This window comes from Micrasema longulum, unplaced genomic scaffold, assembly GCF_059751315.1.
Source record: "Micrasema longulum isolate JH-2025_06_02 unplaced genomic scaffold, ASM5975131v1 h1tg001639l, whole genome shotgun sequence".
NCBI classification, from domain to species: domain Eukaryota; kingdom Metazoa; phylum Arthropoda; class Insecta; order Trichoptera; family Brachycentridae; genus Micrasema; species Micrasema longulum.
Window position 1 is genome coordinate 145314 of NW_028278819.1, and position 18514 is coordinate 163827.

General features: G+C 29.7%; 2 protein-coding genes and 1 non-coding gene across 3 annotated transcripts; all 3 read right to left on the reverse strand.

The window, feature by feature from the left end:
• Nucleotides 1–520: 520 nt before the first annotated feature.
• LOC148274492 (troponin C, isoallergen Bla g 6.0201-like) lies at nucleotides 521–7475 on the reverse strand. The gene is made up of 6 exons (XM_088237030.1): nucleotides 7419–7475; nucleotides 5718–5745; nucleotides 3615–3758; nucleotides 2316–2441; nucleotides 1674–1805; nucleotides 521–1044 (listed from the first exon to the last, which is right to left on the reverse strand). The coding sequence occupies exons 1-6, from the start codon at nucleotides 7419–7421 to the stop codon at nucleotides 1016–1018; spliced, it is 462 nt and encodes a 153-aa protein (XP_088093156.1). The 5' UTR covers nucleotides 7422–7475; the 3' UTR covers nucleotides 521–1015.
• On the reverse strand, nucleotides 2540–2611 carry TRNAH-GUG (transfer RNA histidin (anticodon GUG)). The gene has a single exon. It is a non-coding gene; the product is annotated as a tRNA-His (tRNA).
• Nucleotides 7476–11241: 3766 nt separating the features above from the next.
• On the reverse strand, nucleotides 11242–17542 carry LOC148274494 (troponin C, isoallergen Bla g 6.0101-like). The gene is made up of 4 exons (XM_088237031.1): nucleotides 17419–17542; nucleotides 16196–16321; nucleotides 13708–13839; nucleotides 11242–12249 (listed from the first exon to the last, which is right to left on the reverse strand). The coding sequence occupies exons 1-4, from the start codon at nucleotides 17501–17503 to the stop codon at nucleotides 12221–12223; spliced, it is 372 nt and encodes a 123-aa protein (XP_088093157.1). The 5' UTR covers nucleotides 17504–17542; the 3' UTR covers nucleotides 11242–12220.
• Nucleotides 17543–18514: the final 972 nt, after the last annotated feature.

The window sequence follows — 18514 nt, forward strand, 5'->3', positions numbered from 1 at the left end:
AGTTTCAAATGGATTTGTATTTAATTCGAAGGCTATTTCCATTTTTGTGGAAATGTTTTGTTGGAGTGGGATTATATCATTTGCGATTTCCTTTTGTTAGTTATTTGAGTCTGACCTTTTTTATTCTGAGAGATTTAAATCTTCTGTAACAGCTTCCTACACGTAATATTACTAATGTAATCTTTTGTGGACACGTGGGTTTAACCATCTTGTTAATTAAATTATGTTTAATTATTGAATAACTATTTATGCAACGATTATTCTGTCGTAGATATAAACCGTTGTTTTGGTAGGTGTAATAGATTTGTTAAGGTATTTATATTAGTTTTGACCTCATTAAAAAATAAAAACATGTTTTCGTTTAATTCTTTCGATTTATTTACAAATTAAAAGTATAAATATCATACAAATTAAATATGTGTATTTTGAACATTTGAAAATTATATAAATAAATATATATATGTGAAATTGATTTGACATAAGACTGACTAAGGTATAACGCAAAATAGATAAGGAAAAATAAAGAGAAATGATATTGGATTAAAATGAAAAGAAATAAATAATTATTTCAAAAAAGGAAGGCACTCAAATGTTAAAAAAGGATATAGGAATAAAATATAAATATATACGTTTATAATATTATGTGAAATTAATTAATTCAGAAGAGGAAATCGTTTGTTTGTGGCATATGCAGAATATGGTATATTACAATATAAATAGAAACGTATGTTTCGGACATAAAAATAAGAACATGTAATAAAATTATTTGAAGAGTCATCGGTGATGGCCTCTTTAAATAACAACGTCTATAAACAAAAGGTGGCGGATATATGAAACTTTAAACTTAAAAGTGTCAAAATCCATTGAAAATATAAATGTTCAAACACAAAATAATTAAAATAGTAGTGATATATAAATTATAACTATTAGGTACCAACATAAAATAATAAGAGGTTGAAGTTGATATAAGGCGTTGGACGATTTTTGGCCTTTTGGAGTTAAGATGTGATATTTTTTACTCTCCTGTCATGACCTCAAGGAACTCTGAAAATATATAAATTGAAATCAATTATAATCACATATATCTCAAAAGATTTTTTTTTTCTTTTAAAAGGCACATGTAATGTAAGCATTGACATGACAGGTAATCTGCTTATAATCGCTTTACATTATGTGAACTTTGGTTATGCAGACAAATGTTTAGAATCTCATGGATTTATTGTGTCTTCAATAAAGCGATTTAAAGCATCATAAATAAAAAGGGAGTTAGTGACCGCTGTCAAAAAAAAAAAAACTTCATGCTTTGGTCACATATTCCGCAATGATAAGTATGCCCTTCTCCAACTTATTTATAAATACAATATTTTGTCTGCCTAATTATTACTGATTGATTTTTTTAAAAATAAATTTTAGGTTAGGGGGTTTAGCCAGAGCGAATTCAAGCTGGCTTATTATTTTCATGTTTTTTTTTTGAGAATTATAAAAATTGAGCTAAATGTTAAAACGTTGTATAAGGATAAAATGTCATTAAATATACCTTCCCAATCAACAGTTCCTGAGCCATCAGAATCAATTTCCTCTGGCTTATTATTTTCATGTTTTTTTTTTGAGAATTATAAAAATTGAGCTAAATGTTAAAACGTTGTATAAGGATAAAATGTCATTAAATATACCTTCCCAATCAACAGTTCCTGAGCCATCAGAATCAATTTCCTCAATCATCATGTCCAAATCTTCAGCTGTGATCTTGTTGTCCAGTTCTTTGAAGATTTCTCCCAAGACATCTGTTGTAATGTAGCCGTTACCTGAGACAAGGAGAAAGCTAAGTGAATACAGCATGTTTGCAATAAACTAGTTTTCTGCTACGCTCACAGATGTCAGTAGTAACAATTGAGAAAACTTTTGGCACCAGATGTCACTGTTATGTCATCAATTTAAATAAACTATTTATCTTATTTTTGTTGTAAATATAGCATAAAAAACCAACCGGAACATATCGGTAAGCTTCACTCAAAATATTGTACTTAAGAAAACATTTAATTATATACATAATTTGAAGATAAGTATAATAAATAGTACAGACAATAAAATTTAAAAAATGATTAATATCAAACGAGTGCAGGCGTGTATAATAAAAATAATATTTAAAAATATGAACTACATCTGCCGGTAATAAGACGAACTAATTTCCAGAGCTTTAAATAATGAACAACAGATAACGCTTTGAAAATTATATACTACTTTATTTTTAGAAAATAATTAAAAACTTTTTATTTATGTGTGTATTAGTTTTACTATGTTTTAAAAATTAATACCTTCTTTGTCATATAATCTGAACGCCTCTCTTAATTCGTGAACCATGGCTTCTTGATCTTCTTCTTCTTCTGTTAGGAAATTAGCAGCGAGTTGACAAAACTCTTCAAACTGCAATTCACCAGACCCTACAAATAAAAAAAATAATTGGTATTGATTTTTTTTCATTATCAAAATATTTTTTTTTTAACAAAAATAAATCTCTGCCGTAACAGTGTTCGAACACTGCCGTGACCAGGAGTCGAACCTGGGTTACCACGGCCACAACGTGGGGTCCTAACCACTAGACGATCACGGCTACCAGAGAAGGTGAAAGAAGCGTCAAATATTCTTATTATATCGTTAAGAACCAACCGTCAATTGACAATCTACGTAATTAATCGGCTTTAACAACTATAGGCTTAACAAATTTGGATAGTAGGTAAACAATGAAATTATCACAATAAAAACGGATTTTTTAATTTGATGTTTTTTTTTGTAGAACCATGAATTCTTTATTTATATGGATCAATTATTATTGTTTGTAAGAACGTTATGCCAAAAAATATTATTTAGAATATTTTTAAAGATAAATAAAAATATTTTTTTATCTATCTATACTTAATTAAGAAACAATTATTAGGTAGACAAAAATAAGTAACAACATAAACTAAACCGAAATATAGAGAACTTTATGTAGGGAAGGCTAGTCTGAAATGATCCCTCTAAGGGAAAAAATATTTTTTAAACAAGTTTACCTACCCATTTTTATTATTTTATAACTAACGGTGAAACTATGGTTCATAACTATCACTAAAACAATTTTTTTTGTTTTTTTTTTTTGTTTTTGCAGTGAAACATTAAAAAGGCATAACTCACAATGTAAATTGCGTGTAATTTCAATTTTTAAAAACTGTTATTCACGGAACGATATCTAATTAAAATTTCAAACATTTAAATAATATTTTTTCAATGAAAAAAAAATTCATTGGAGTGGTCTTTATCGTAAAATTATAAGTGTTTCTGTCTTTATAACAGAGTTTCCTTCAAGACCGTTTAAAAGAGACATTTTGATTATTGATTATATTATAGTTTACTATTCCTATTACTTTTTAAACAATACAATAAACATTGTCCAACGTCACTTTCCCCTTAATTAAAAAAAAAGTCATGTAAAAAAAGAATTATTATTTTACCTAGCTTAGAATGGAGTTTAAATGCTAGTTAGTCAGGGAAAGTTATAAAATATACATTAAAATGTAAAAAAAATATTGTTTTTGTTTTTTGTTTTTGTTGTTGTTTTATGTTTTTGATGAATTTACCGTCTTCGTCAACCTGATCGATAATTTCCTGCAGGGAATCTGCATCCACCTGTTGTCCCAACATCTCCAAGATGGTTCCTATCATATCCGTACTGATGACTCCGGTTTTCTCCTGATCGAAGGCGTCAAATGCATTCTTCAGAACTAAAGATTCAAAATAATAAATAAACAAAATGATTAATTAGTTTTCAAAATTAATTTCAGTTTTAAGAGAATAGGCGGTCTGAGAATTTTTATGAATAGGCATGTTTCAACATTTTTTTTCTGTCACTCTCTCGCAAATGCCTCCCTGGTACTGAGCGAAAAACACAACTGCTCGTCGGACTGATTTTGCCTATATAAAATCTAGAAAAGTGACTTTTTGCTGTCTCGTTTTTTCCGCACCCCAAAACTTCTTTTATATATATTTTTTTAAAGAATGAAATTTTCTGTTTCGGTACCTTTCCGTATTTAAAAAATATTTATTATATTTGTATACCGTAAGTCTGAAAATGGCATATAAAACTGGCCACTTTTTTGGTTTTGTTTATGGTCCTAGCTCCCAAAAGAAACAGTTTACAAAAAAAAAAATACATACAGGGTGTTCTTTAAACCCTGTCACATCCGAAACCACGATGATCAGTATAAGCAAGAAGACATATTGGCACATTGAAATATTTTTTTAGAATGAATAAAATTAAAAAAATACTAAAAAAAAAATGGTTGCTAACTTCTGCAGGGGAGAAACGAGGAGGGGGGAGTCTGACACACCGTTAACTGCGCGGCCGCGCCCCCCTCGCTTCTCCCCTGCAGAAGTAAGTAACCATTTGTTGTTTATAATATTTTTTTTTCCAAATATTCTTTGTTCTAAATATTTTTTAAAATATGCTCATATGTCTTCTTGCCCATACTGATCATCGTGGTTTTGGATGTGACAGGGTTTAAAGAACACCTGTATAGCCAATGATATCATAAATTTCAAAATTTATTTTTTAATACTACTATATTTTACTATTATTTTGTTGATTTTAATGATACCACTATTTTGTATATTTGATTATGTGTGATTCTTAATTTGTATAATTTATATTTTAAAAATTATTTCTGAATATCTTTTTTGCATTGTATTCTTTGGAATTTGATTATTTATTACATTTACCTTTATTTCTAGATTGTTATTCTATGTCATTATAATTTGATCTAATTAATTTTACTATGTATTTTTATTGTTATTTATTGTGGCTTGACACGGGCATAGCCTAGAAAGCCTTAATGAGTTCATAAATATTTAATTTTGCAATTTTGAATGAAAAAAAAAAAAAAAAAAAAAAGTGTGCCAAAAAATCACTGCTCTAGTGCCATAATCCAGGGAGAAAATAAAGGAATACGATCGTTTGACGAAAACTCAGACCGCCTTTCCTCTACACACTTTATTGAATTTAAAACTTAAATGTTAAAAAATCGCTTCAAATTTCTAGAAAAGACGGGATTATAAACATGTGAACAACAAATTGTCATTTCGCTATCACCCTTCACAATAAATAAATCTACACAGGTCGCAGTAACTTCAGGAACTTATTTAGCACCGAACTACATAATTAAGAATAATAATTAGTTTTATTATTAAAATTTAAAGCATGTACTTTGCGGTCAAACATTTTACTAAATGTGATTAAATATTTGTTTTATAAATCAGAAAGACTAGCCTGGGTAATTTTATGATTTAAATAGCTACGAAAGGAACATTGACTAATTCCTTATATTTCAAAGAATGGTAAATGAGCTACAATTTTTTGTGAATTATCAACACAGAATCATTCCTCAATCTTTTGATTTGACGAGCATTCAACAGTTCATGGGGGGTAATCGGAATAATCAATTAATTTGTTACAGGCTTAGTCGTTTTTTTTAATGTAAATTACAAAAATCTATACTCAAATGACAAACACGTACATATACCAATTTTTAAAATTAATTCAATTCGCTTGTTTACGTTCTGTGGTAATTACCAAAAATTACCACTTTTGCATTAGTTTATCACGTTAATGTAAATCCGTGCGATTATATTGACATGTCGATACATTTTATTGAAATAAACGTTAAAAGAGGAAAAGTAATACTCACGTTTAATTTGTTCTTTGTCTAGTCCCTCCTGTAGGGCGGCATCGTATGAAAGAAAAGTTAAATATTTAAGAATTAATATAATCAATAATATTATACCCATTATAAGCTTAATCGTTCTGAACTACTAGGCATACAATTCTTTGCCAAAGTGGGAGCCAATATATTACCAATAATCCGAAGCCAAAAATCACAAAAGTAAATTAGTTATGTAGGGCAATTATGTATATGCTTAAGTCCGAATATATAGAACTCTAGATTATGACGTCGACATCATTATTGTTTTGAAAAAGAAAATATGTGAGGCATTGCCCGACAAATGTTTTTAAAAAATATTTTTTAATAGCAGAATTTTGCTCAATGAAAGCCTGTCAACGGCAATATACTTTAATCCTTTGTTCACTGAACATGGATTTAGCAGAGTTTTTGGTTTTTTTTCGAATTGTGTTATTTATAGTTTAAAAACGATTAAGTCTTTTTCTTTTTTTTCTACACTCTTTACATAAAAAAATAGTGTCACAAATTTGTACTGCCAGGGAATTGCAAAATAAAAAGTTGTTGTTTTTCCCCTACAATATGTTTACTAATAAATCCAAACCAAATCCAAAAACGTTAACAGGTTCTAAATTATGAATCGAATATATATTTTAAATAACCATTAGTATTTCAATCAAATACTGATTTGAGTATACTATTTTTCTTATCTACTATAAAAAATCGGACAATTGTTTTGCCGAATTAAACCCATAAGTTAGTAGAATAATACTCATAGTCACTCCAAAACGTTAATTTGTAAAATACTTCAATTTAAACAAAAACAGATCATCTGTGTAACAAATCCAATATAATACACAAAAATATATTGAAACCATTAACAAATAATTTGAAATTATGAAACAAGCGTAATTGAATAACTTGTTAATATTATACATTTAAAATTACACAAAATCAAATGTATTATCAAATATATGTAAATTAAACAAAAATGTACAAATATAAAAATTATACATCATTGCTTGAGTATGTAATTTTTTTTTAATTTTTTTTAGTTAAAAATAAATATTTGCGTTCTTATGATTTACCCAAATATTTAATTTTGGGGGCCATTTTCAACGAGTTGTAAATAACTCACTATTCGAAAATGGAAATCAAGTTGGGGTAGAGTAGGATTCGAACCACGGACCTTTGGTCCGTGAGTCCGAGACACTAGCCACAGGACCACAACCCGATTACAAATGCTTGCAGGTTGGCTGGATTTCCTCCCTTTTCATATTAAAATTTATTGCAACAGAGAGGGAAAACTTTATTGAGAAGAAAATATGGAAGTCTTCTAGGAGGTCATAAGTCATGTAAATGCTGAGACTTTCATATTCTCTTTTCAATGATGTTTTCCCTCTCTGTTGCAATAAATTTAAATAAAATTATTTCTTTTAAACTTCGATTATGGGAATGGGAATGGTTTTTTTAAGGTTATAATGGTTATTATTGACGCAGCAGATTATCTTGTCCATATTTCATTGTGCATATAAAACGTTTGTCTTTACGTAATAATAGATATTTTCTATTAGTCATCGAAGTAAACAAAATCTTAAGTTACATTTTTCCACTTAGTTCATTTAGAATAAAGTTGTGACCTAAATAAACAAATTAAACACGTCACATAATAATTTAACATTTTAGGGAAAAATATTTTTAAAAACGCACCATTTCAGATTAGTTCACTTTTCACTTTGCACTGAGTATCACTGACTTATGAAGCACAGTAAGCAAGGGGTGATCTGCTCTTCCGAAATTGGTGGATGGGTAATTATACTGAAGATCAATGTCGACCACGGCATGCCTGGAATCCTTATATTTGGCCGTCGGATACCGATGCATTCAACAGGGAAAATGCAGAACCGGCTCTGTTGAAAATGTATCAAAAATACTCCAAAAAACAATTTTCGTAAAAAATCTTCCTTTTTATTAAAACCACCGTATATGATCTCCATAAATTCTCTTCAAGCTCAACTACCGGAAGACAACGTTTTTACACAAATTCAATAAATTTTTAACAGGTTTCGACGTCTTAAAAATGTCATGGCGTTCACTTTGCCGATTTTTACATATTATTTGTATGCGCGCGTAGAATCTCCATGAAAAATGCCATCACCATTATTTGGACATGTTATAAAACTAACATTAACATACGCATGAAATTTTTTTGAATCAATTAGTGTGTTAAACAACACAATATTTTCTCAGTCAAAATTTTTCATCATCATCTTACCTTCATGTAATAAAAATTATCGAGATACACTATACTAAAAATTATCAAGATATTTTTTTATGTCTACGCTCTTTATAGACGGTGAATTTATGATTCCAGCTAAAACGTTGTCGACCTCGTGGTTTAATAGTCAGTGCGTTTTCCTACCATGTAAGCGGTCTCGGATTCGATTCCCGACATGGTAGCTATTTATTTTAAAAGGTGTTTTGTCCCTAGACTGGTACCTGAAGCGTAAGACTGATCATATTACCTTTATGTAACAAAAGTTATCAAGATACGCTGCGATTGGTGTACTGATGCGATGCCCTATGCACCATTAGGTGCGGAAAGGGAATGCTTATGATGATAAAACTACTTTAAGTAAGGTACGCGTCCCTCAATGTGTTTAAATTAATTATAAAAATCATTTTGATGTGACTGTTCCGCATACGACAACATATCATTTTTCACGTGACACGTCAAGTCCTCCTGACATTTAGCACTTGGAAGAATACTCTGCGTAGTGATATCCTGGGGAATTGTTGACCGAAGTGATTTTTCATTGCCTTTTTGGGTTGAATTCTCTGCCGGGCTACCTCATTAACTGGAGATGTCCTGCTTTATGGCGTCGGACACTTGCCATTCATCATCTCTCTATCTGTTATGGTACTTATGTTGAAGCCAGGACATTTCACAGGGCTCGAGGGGCCTAAGATACAACTCATGCTCGCAAGGAAGTAAGAGGGAATGCAACTGCGCCAATTTTTGCATCATCGTGTCAGAAAAATATGCAACACCGTGACTCTACCAATATTTGAACTCCTACTAAACTCGATAAAACGTCAAAGTAGACACTATAGTAAAAGCAAGTAAGCCCCCTTTGGGAGGGTATTTTTAAACTGATTAAATCATGTTTGTGTTTTATTTTATTTTTTTAATATCTTGTTCTTGGAACAATAATTCAATTATTTGTCTGTATTTAAAAAATGTATATGAGTTGATAAATATCAAACGCCAGTATGCCCACAACAATCCACCACAATTTCCATGTGGACTTACTTCTGAATTGAAACAGAATTTATTGACAGTGTTTTTATTGTAATAATGACGACATGTTTTAATTGAAATAAAAGTGAAATGATGATTTTTTCCCACTACACATTGTAGAGCTAATGTCAAAATAAAATTTTGGGGAACATACTGGCGTTTGAAATTTATTAACTCATATGTCGTTTGGTATGTATCAATAGAAATAGTAAATTTATTTAAAAAAAACAATATATTATTTTATTTACTCTCATAAGTTCAACCCTGTAATTTGACCCCCTGACCTCTTAAGATTCTTGATATTTTTAACATAGTTTTCTTTCACTGGGATACGATTTGCACTGAGTGATCTACAAAATGTAGTAGATTGACATCCAAAAAGCACTTACACTGTAATCTAGCTGCTTAAAAAATTAGAGGCGTAGTAGTCATCAATCATCATCGACTGTTGACGATTACTGTTGTATTTTGAGTGACGGTGTCTTCTATTAATTACAATCAGTCATCAATAATTACTAGTTACTGAAACATAAAGGTAGTTTCTTCAAAATAGTATAAACATTCCGTTAATAATTTGGTAAGTTTCTGGTGCGTATTACTCGTGTTTTACATATAAATAATTAAAGTTTTATGAGAACGAACCATTAATAAATTTTCAATTAAATTGTAGCTTAATTTGGCTACACAAATTGACAAATGTTACTTATAAAGCACCTAGTTTAAATTTAAATATGAAATATCCTCATTCCAAACACAACGCAAGATAAATTATATCTAGAAACAAAATATAAAAAAAAAACCTAGCAAAAAAATTACGGATAAAATACCTTGTGAGTAACTAATTAACAGTTCTTTAGAATAATGCAAACGATTTTAAATCTGTACACAGAAAATGTTTTTTTTTTATTAACTTAAATTTGTATCTTTTGGGTGTTATTTTAATAGAAGACGGTATTTTCATGTTATATATTATATTCTTGTAGAACCAACAAAAAATGGATTCTTCATTTATTGCACGTGGCTATTTCTTTAATTTGGTGGTTTAGAAGTAAGTTTATATATTAAAAAAAAAAAACAAGGTAATTTGGAATATGTTTATATTATTTCTTTATATTATTATTTATCTTTCAAGCGGCCTCCGTGGTGTAGTGGTCAAGACGCTTGACTCACACACGGAAGGTTCCGGGTTCGATTCCCGGTGAGAACACACACATCAAATGTGATTTTTCTCAAGCCTGGGTGTTCTGTGATGTAATTCACTACTGTAATTGGGCCTCCTGGCCTGTTGTGGGGCAAAAAAAAAATGCTTGAATTTTAAAAATACTTGAAAATTAGCGATATATCAGTGCAGTGATAGGATGAATATTTATTCATAAAAAAATACTGGTTTGTTGTCAAATTATTTTTTTATACAATTTTCCTTCCCAATACACACCTCAAATAAATCCAAATTATCATCTTTGACTCTTTGATTTTATAGCTGTTTTGACAAAATTAATATAATGAACTTATTCATTAGAAATATTATTAGATCCGAAGTTATGCTTGACGTAAATTTAACTTGTATCATGCAAATTATTAATGTCAAGCTTTGAAGGAAGGTGATTAGCCCAAGTATATAATATTTAATTACGTAAGACGATAGAGTGGATAGACCTTAGTAATTACATTATTAGTAAGTATTCGTAGTACAGTTAACATTAACTTAATCATAATTCTCAATATTTTAGTTATAACATTGTATTACGTTTATGATACGAGTACAAGTACAGTATTTTGTCATTTTTTCCAATAAAACAGCGGCTTTTCAATTATTTTTCTTTTTTTATTTTCCTCTTATTTTTTGCTCATACCTACGTATAAATAACAACTTGTATTTCGTAATTACGGTGTTATTGAAAGCATAATTACAAGGATATATTTATTACTTTTCAAGTCAGAAATTAGTTTTGAAAAAAAAAACCACCAAGGCGACCAAGGGCTTTTTGATACGTAAAATTATTGTTTTTTAAATTTATTTACTTTAAATCAAAATGAGCTATGCCTTAAAACATGAATATTTCAAAAATCACTAATTCATGATTTTTTTTAAAAGGTTTTTTTATTCACGGTTTTAGGTAAAATATAATATTTCGAAGAACAGTAAAACAACATTTTAAATAAGGAAAAACGATTTTGTAGAATAATGTTACAAGAAAAATAATATGAAATAAAACACGTAAAATATTCAAATATTTTTTTATGAGCAAATACATACATTTATGATACAGGTATAAATATTAGATATACATAGAAAATAATAACATTACAGGTAAAAAGAAAAACGCAAAGAAACACATATACACATCTTGAAATATATTTATACATAGGCATATAATTTAAGTTAATAAATATATAATATGCAAATACGTAATTAAAAACCATAGGAAAAATTATACATATCAAAAACTTCATACATTGGATAAATAAATTAGAGTGGACACAATTTAATTACAATATTAGTAGGTGATTCAGTAGGTTGTGTTTCGAACGAGATAATGTTAAAATTTCAGAGTAATAATTCGCTCCCGCTCATAGAGATGCCTTTTCGCTCGATTGCATAGAACAATAGCGTTACTTATTTTTCGCTTGGTTTTTGGTTGTGTTGTGTAATGAACGGTTTCGGTTAGCGCTTGCAATTTTCGACCTGAGTACCCCGGCCCGTTGTATTGCTGTAAACTGCTAACTTCGTGATTGAAAATCATGAAATGGTTTTTGTCTATAGGTGGGTGGCGTAGTATTACTCTGAGGTTAGAATAGTACTCATTAAGGAGAAAAATAACCAAAAGATAGACACTCATTAATTATGTTTTCAACCCTAATAAATACAAATGTAAAAAACATTAACAGATATAATAATATAAGTCAGAATATGATAATATAATATATAAATATTTTTTGTATCGGGAGTGGTGTCAATGGAAAAGGTTCGTTTAGGTAAAAATAAGGTAGAATAGGGTCGTATAGGTTAATTTATTAAGTTTATGTATATTAATAGAATGAACAAAATAAATATTTAAAAAAATATTCAGTAACTGAATCGCAGCGTGAGAAATTGAATTGTATTTAATATGTTTCTTAGCTTTAAATTATGACGAAAATATTTTTTTTCATATTTGAATCCGTTGCCTCTTTCAATGAGGAAAAATTAAATACGAAACTCAATTCTCATTTATTCACCAGTCATAACTTCCAGGAATTCTGAAAAAAAAGTATATGTCATCAATTATTATTATCAAATTAAAACACGGCTTTTAAAGTAAGAATTTGTATATATTGCGTAAATTGCTTTGTCAAATTATTTCATTATCAATTCTTCCATTCGTCGACTTTTGTGAAGTAAAAGCTATATTTTTTAGTGATGTGAGAGGTATTGACTTGGTTGTAGTGAATTGAATTTGTAGGAAATTAGATAATTGGTTATTTTTTAAAGCATATTTTACAAAAATTTGACAGCTGCCAGCCAGTTTCGTTTCTGTGGAAACGTAAATATGAACTAACCAAATATGTGTTTCGCTTTCTCCCATGAATGGTTGCAAGTGTATTGTGAATTGCCAGACCTTTTATATAAAAAAAATCATTGATGGTATACCACGGACTCACAAATCAGAGGTTCCATTTGCCAATACTGAGTTATTTACAACTCTTTGAAAATTACCCCATAAATATAAAAAGAAACGCAAACAATTTTAAAATAAATTATTAAGTTCAATGCAATATTTTCATCATCTCAGATATATATATATATATATACATTTTGATAATTTATTTAGCGCCATTTTTGTGAAAATCACCTCAAGGGCGCTGTACAATAAATAAATATCCCAGCACGTCTTGCAGCTACAGAGCGCATGGACTGTTGGGTTTCTAGTTCTTCGTCTCTGGAACTAGATTACAGCACGTATTGCAGCTACATAGCGCATGGGCTGTAGGAAATCTAGCCCCTATTTAGATTTTTTTTATTTGACAATGAAGTTTAGAGTTTAAGTGATATTTTACAAAAACGAAATGAAAAACAAATTTATAAAATAGAAGTTAGATAACAACAAGTCTTGCAGCTACTGAGACCCCATTTACTAAATGTAGATATTTGATAGTTGAAGCTAGATTATTAATTGGGGGGATTTTTGAACACAGTCCGATGTATTCAAATATGATTCCACACTCCTTCTGTACTATTCTTGATTCTATGCTCTTAAACTATCAAATTGTAATGCATTTTCCTGAATAAAAGAAAATAAAATAAAGAATACTACGTTTAACGGACGTTTATTGTACAAACTACCAACTTGCAGGCATTCTACAATATTGCTTGGCAAGATCGTAGCTAGTAAGGGAATAGCAGGTATATTTACTATCACTATATTTACTACTGACAGGCGCCGTGGCGCAGTTGGTAAGACGGTCAACTGTGATACTGGCGTCGCGGGTTCAATTCCCGCCAGTTGCAAGAAAGAAACCCAAGAAAGATTTTTTTCTCAATTGGTCTGGGTGTTGTGGTGTATGTTTCACTACCTCCTTCCATATTCCCTCTATCCCACCTGCTGACAAGCCTCCAAATAGAGGCTTAGCCGGTTATCACTTTAAAAAAAAATATAAAAAATACTTCGGTGGTTCAAAACTCCTGGTGTTTATATGTTTATAATTGACTGTATTTACCTTCCCAGTCAACGGTTCCTGATCCATCGGAGTCAATTTCCTCAAGCATTGAATCCAAATCTTCAGTTGTGATCTTGTTATCAAGTTCTTTGAAGATTTCTCCTAAAACTTCTGTTGTTATGTACCCGTTACCTGTAGACATTTCAATATGGAAGATGCGTTACACAAAAGGTTGATGCAATTGTTTCAGATATATGAATCGCGAACGTGAATCTATAAAAAAAATATAAAAAAATCTAACGGTTAACGCGTTTGCCTACAATGCAAGAGGCTTAAAGTTCGTTTTCCAATATGATTTACATAAAATGTTTATTTGAAAGGTGTTTTTACACTTAAAATTTTTAAAGTCCCTTCGTGTTAAAAAAAATCATGTCACGCCGCAATTAGCGTAATAAAGTAGTGCTTTTTGCAACACTAGATTTAGATAAAGTAATGATGATGATAAAAATATAAGTCCACACATGTTTTTATATCGAACAAAAATAGTGACTCGGTATGGTCCAATATAGTATCTTAAACAAAATAATCAAATAATGGAGAAAACAAAGATAGGGGAGAATGGGGCTAGTGTGGACAGTTCAAAACCGAGCGTGAATTCGAAAGAAAAAATGCAAAAATTTACATGTACATGTAATACTAATACGATAACCCTTTTTGGTATGATTTGATTAAGCCTTCTGTCAAATTTTGAGCGGTAGCCACGCATTTTTGTTTATTTTAATTTTTATTTCATTGGAAAGCCAACAGACATTTATAAATTTATAAGATACAATTATACCATAAACACATATCATAAAGTCTAATTAGAGGCTTCCAAATAACGTTGTTATTGTAAATATTGCCACATAAAAATAATACATAGCATAAAATAACTAATCATACAAAACTTATAATATTACTAGAAATGTAAATGTAAATGTAATACATATTATTCAAAATATATCTACTTTTGAATATTGGTCACATAGTTGCACATTATAATATATAATACAAATATAGTTGACCATACAGTGTACATTTATAATGTGCCTACATACTGAACTGCACATAACTTGAATTATTTTTGGAAATTTAACTTTTCAAGGAAGTTAAAGATATGTTATTAATATCAATACAATTTAATTTCTGATTACACCACCTAAAAGTGTTACTTTATTAAGTAAACAAATTCGGACTTACATTGTCTGTCTTTGGTATTCTGATGTGAGTGTCAGGGTATAAAAACGTAAATTTCTTATGCCTTTATTTGTTATTATGATTTTGAGATGAACAAAATACCGTATTTTGTAATACCGTACAAAATACGTACAAAATGCGTCACGGTGTGAAGGGGCTAGTGTAGATGGAAAGAAGGGGGCTAGTGTGGACATGTTCACTGTAGCCCTATTTTCGGATAAAATATATTCGAACATTCATATTAATCTTAATAGATATTTAAGGACAGTTCGCCCTTTTGAACGATGGGTGCAAAATATCAAAATATGATGTGAAAAAAGCGCTAAAACATGTTTCGAAGAAAAAAAAAACCTATACGAGAGACAGCACTGCAACATAACTTGATGAAATCTATGCAGCATAAACGAGAGAAGACGATTAAGGATAAAATCATTATCTCAACACATCAATTTACATTTTGATGATTTAAGATGTACTGATAAAGAAAACATATTTTTTCAAAACTTTCACCTCCATTAACAGCCGGTAGAACAAAACGAGCGGTTGGCAATATGACTTTCAGGGTGGTTTTTTCTTTGTACAGTGAATTATTGATTTATTTACGGACTTGTTCATTTAGCTACAGTAAAATACGCTGAAAATTCCTTTCGTTTAAAGATACAATCAAAATGAAAAAAAAACAAAAAAAAAAAACTAGTGCAAAAGAAGAATATAATGACCTCGAGACAAGATCTGGTGTAAGTATTTTAAGTAGACGTTTTTTTGTCTTTGTTCCTATCCTTTTCAAAATGTTTATTTTTTCGTTTGTAGTTATTTTTCAAGTATTTATTTATTAAGTTCTTTTTTTATCAAAAGTTTTTTAGTTGAAATCGTAAGGAAGATATTTTGAAATAAATTAAACCGTTTTCACTCTGGCCCCTACCAACAGTTTAAAGTGGACGCGTATTTTCACTTTTATAATGCGATGTAAAAAAATACTGTATTTCTTACTTAAAAAAAAAATTGTGATGGTGTATACTGATGTAATTTTGTGGGCATTTGAATATTTTTTGGCACGATTTCGATGCTCTATAAAGAATATGTTCACCTTAGCCTTCTTCTCCCCTACTTTAAATGATTTGATGTACCTAGTCATTTGTAAAACGATAAAAATAATCGAACATCTATGATCTTCGTAAAACCACTATCACTATTGTAATTTACTTATTAAAGGACGCATAAGGCACTGTATTCCTATAACCGCAGCGTATCTCAACCATTTTTTGTTACTCATAACGAAGATTAAGAAACATGTTAACTGTGTGATTTTTACCTTCTTTGTCGTACAATCTGAAAGCTTCTCTCAATTCCCTTTCAATAGCTTCTTGATCCTCTTCTTCTTCTGTGAGAAAATTGGCAGCTAACTGACAAAATTCTTCAAACTCCAATTCTCCCGAACCTTTTGGAAAAATGCTCAAATTAATTATCGTTTTGTATTGATTAAAAAAATAAATACTTTTGTGTTTTTTGTTAAAAATAATGCTTCTAAAATTTTAAATATCGAATTATGCTTGAAACCATGTATAAATTCTATTCTAATATTAATATATACGTACGTATTTAAAAAAATAAATAAATTATGTTTTCGTTATTTAAAAAAATATGTTTTATCATTGAAATGTGAAATCACTGTGAATGGAGTTATACTAAAACAACAAGGGGAATTTGTGTATCTGGGAAGTATGTTCACTAGGGATGGAATGACTGAGAAAGATATTGAAAGGAGGGTGAGTGCCGGGAACAGAGTGAGCGGTGCACTTAAATTGACGATCCAACAAATACTTGAAGATGGACATGTCAAAAGTCGAAATAATCGGCGCGCGTGCATGAGAAGATCTATGAATGTAGGGGAAGCGAGATCTGTATGCAAAGATAGAGTGTTGTGGCGTTCTATCCTCTCTGCCTACCCTTACGGGGAAACGACGTGATGGTTTGTTAGTTTGTTTGTTTGTTTTATGATAATTCAATATTAATTTGCTATACTGTTTTCGGAATAGCATAACTTCTATTCTTTTTAAACAAATATATTTTGTTTTTTTTTTGTTTGTTATTGTACAGCAATGTAATTATAAAATAATTATTTTTTTTGAATTTCACGATGTCAATTATTATGGCTTAACATAAGCACAGCCTAAAAAGCTAAAGTAAATTCGGGTATGCGTTTACTGTACATACATTTGAAATGAATTAAAACGTTAAAAAAATGCCTTAAACAACTTTGTTATGTCAGACTTTTTACATTTTATTTTATTCAAACCTAACTTAAAACGCACGACTTTTTTTTATCAATTGAAAATTTAGATTATTAATATGTAAGATTGTTTTCTAAAATATGACGAGCTGTCACTTTTTGACCACTCATTGAACACTATGGACTGACAAATAGTAAACAGACGAGCTATATCATAGGTATAGATAAAATGGATAAAGCAAATTGTGTTGCAAATATCTACAAACACAATAACAAACTACTAGTTTAAATAATAAGAAACTTACCATCTTCATCAACTTGGTCCACGATTTCTTTTAGTGTCGCTTCATCTAGTTGATGTCCTAACATCTCCAGAATAGTTCCAACCATTTCTGTGCTAATGACTCCTTTTTTCTCTTGGTCGAAGGCATCAAACGCATTCTTCAAAACTGTCGAAGCACAAAAAAATATTCAAATCGAATGCCGTCCTAAAACGCATTTTAATAAATGAGTTAGTGTTTATTTTATTGACTTAAATCAAGGGCTGATTTGAGTCTCGAGATAATTATTTTATTTACTTTTTGAAAAAATGAACATCAATGTATTTAAAATATATTCGCTTGGAAATAATAGGGCTAATCATTATTCAGATTTAAAAAAAAACAGAACTCAGATCAGAATTAAATACGGGTTAATTTAAAAAGACAATCGATTTTTTAATAAAAAAGGAAAACATATTTGAGAAAAGAATGAGGAATTCTTGGCGTTAACATATATTATGTAGGACAGATCGAGGCTTATTAAACAAGGTTTTGCGAAAACAGTTTAGGTCTTAGTATATTTAAATATTACAAATTATGTCTTTTAAAACTATTAACTTATTAACTTGACTATATTTGCATCAAAAATGATTGGCAATAATATTTATCACAAGACAATACATTTCTTTGTACTTGTTTGTGGAGTTTTTAATTTACTTAACAGGTATTATCTCTTCATCTTCTCTTCTCTTAAACATTTGTTTCTTCACGTCCTTCTTTTTGGACTGTCTAGGTACTTTTGCTTTTCTTTATGCTTTGTTCAAGAAATTGCGCTTTTCTCGGGTATGTAGGTCAGAACAGTTTATTTGCTGCTGCTTCGCAAGGAAGCGGATTTCCAAAGGAATTAACCCATAAAATTTTGAGTAATTATTCTTAAAAACCAAATTTCTGGTTTTTACGAAAAATTTTATGTGAAATAGTTAATTGCTTAAATAGACTAGCTTTCAGTACTGTTTTTGACTTGTTAACAAATTAACTCGAATATGTGATTCTGTATATTGTGTAAACATTTGTCGCTTTTTGGATATTTTCATTATTGAGGACCTCTTCTTTCCTTTTGTAATTTTGCATCATAAAATGA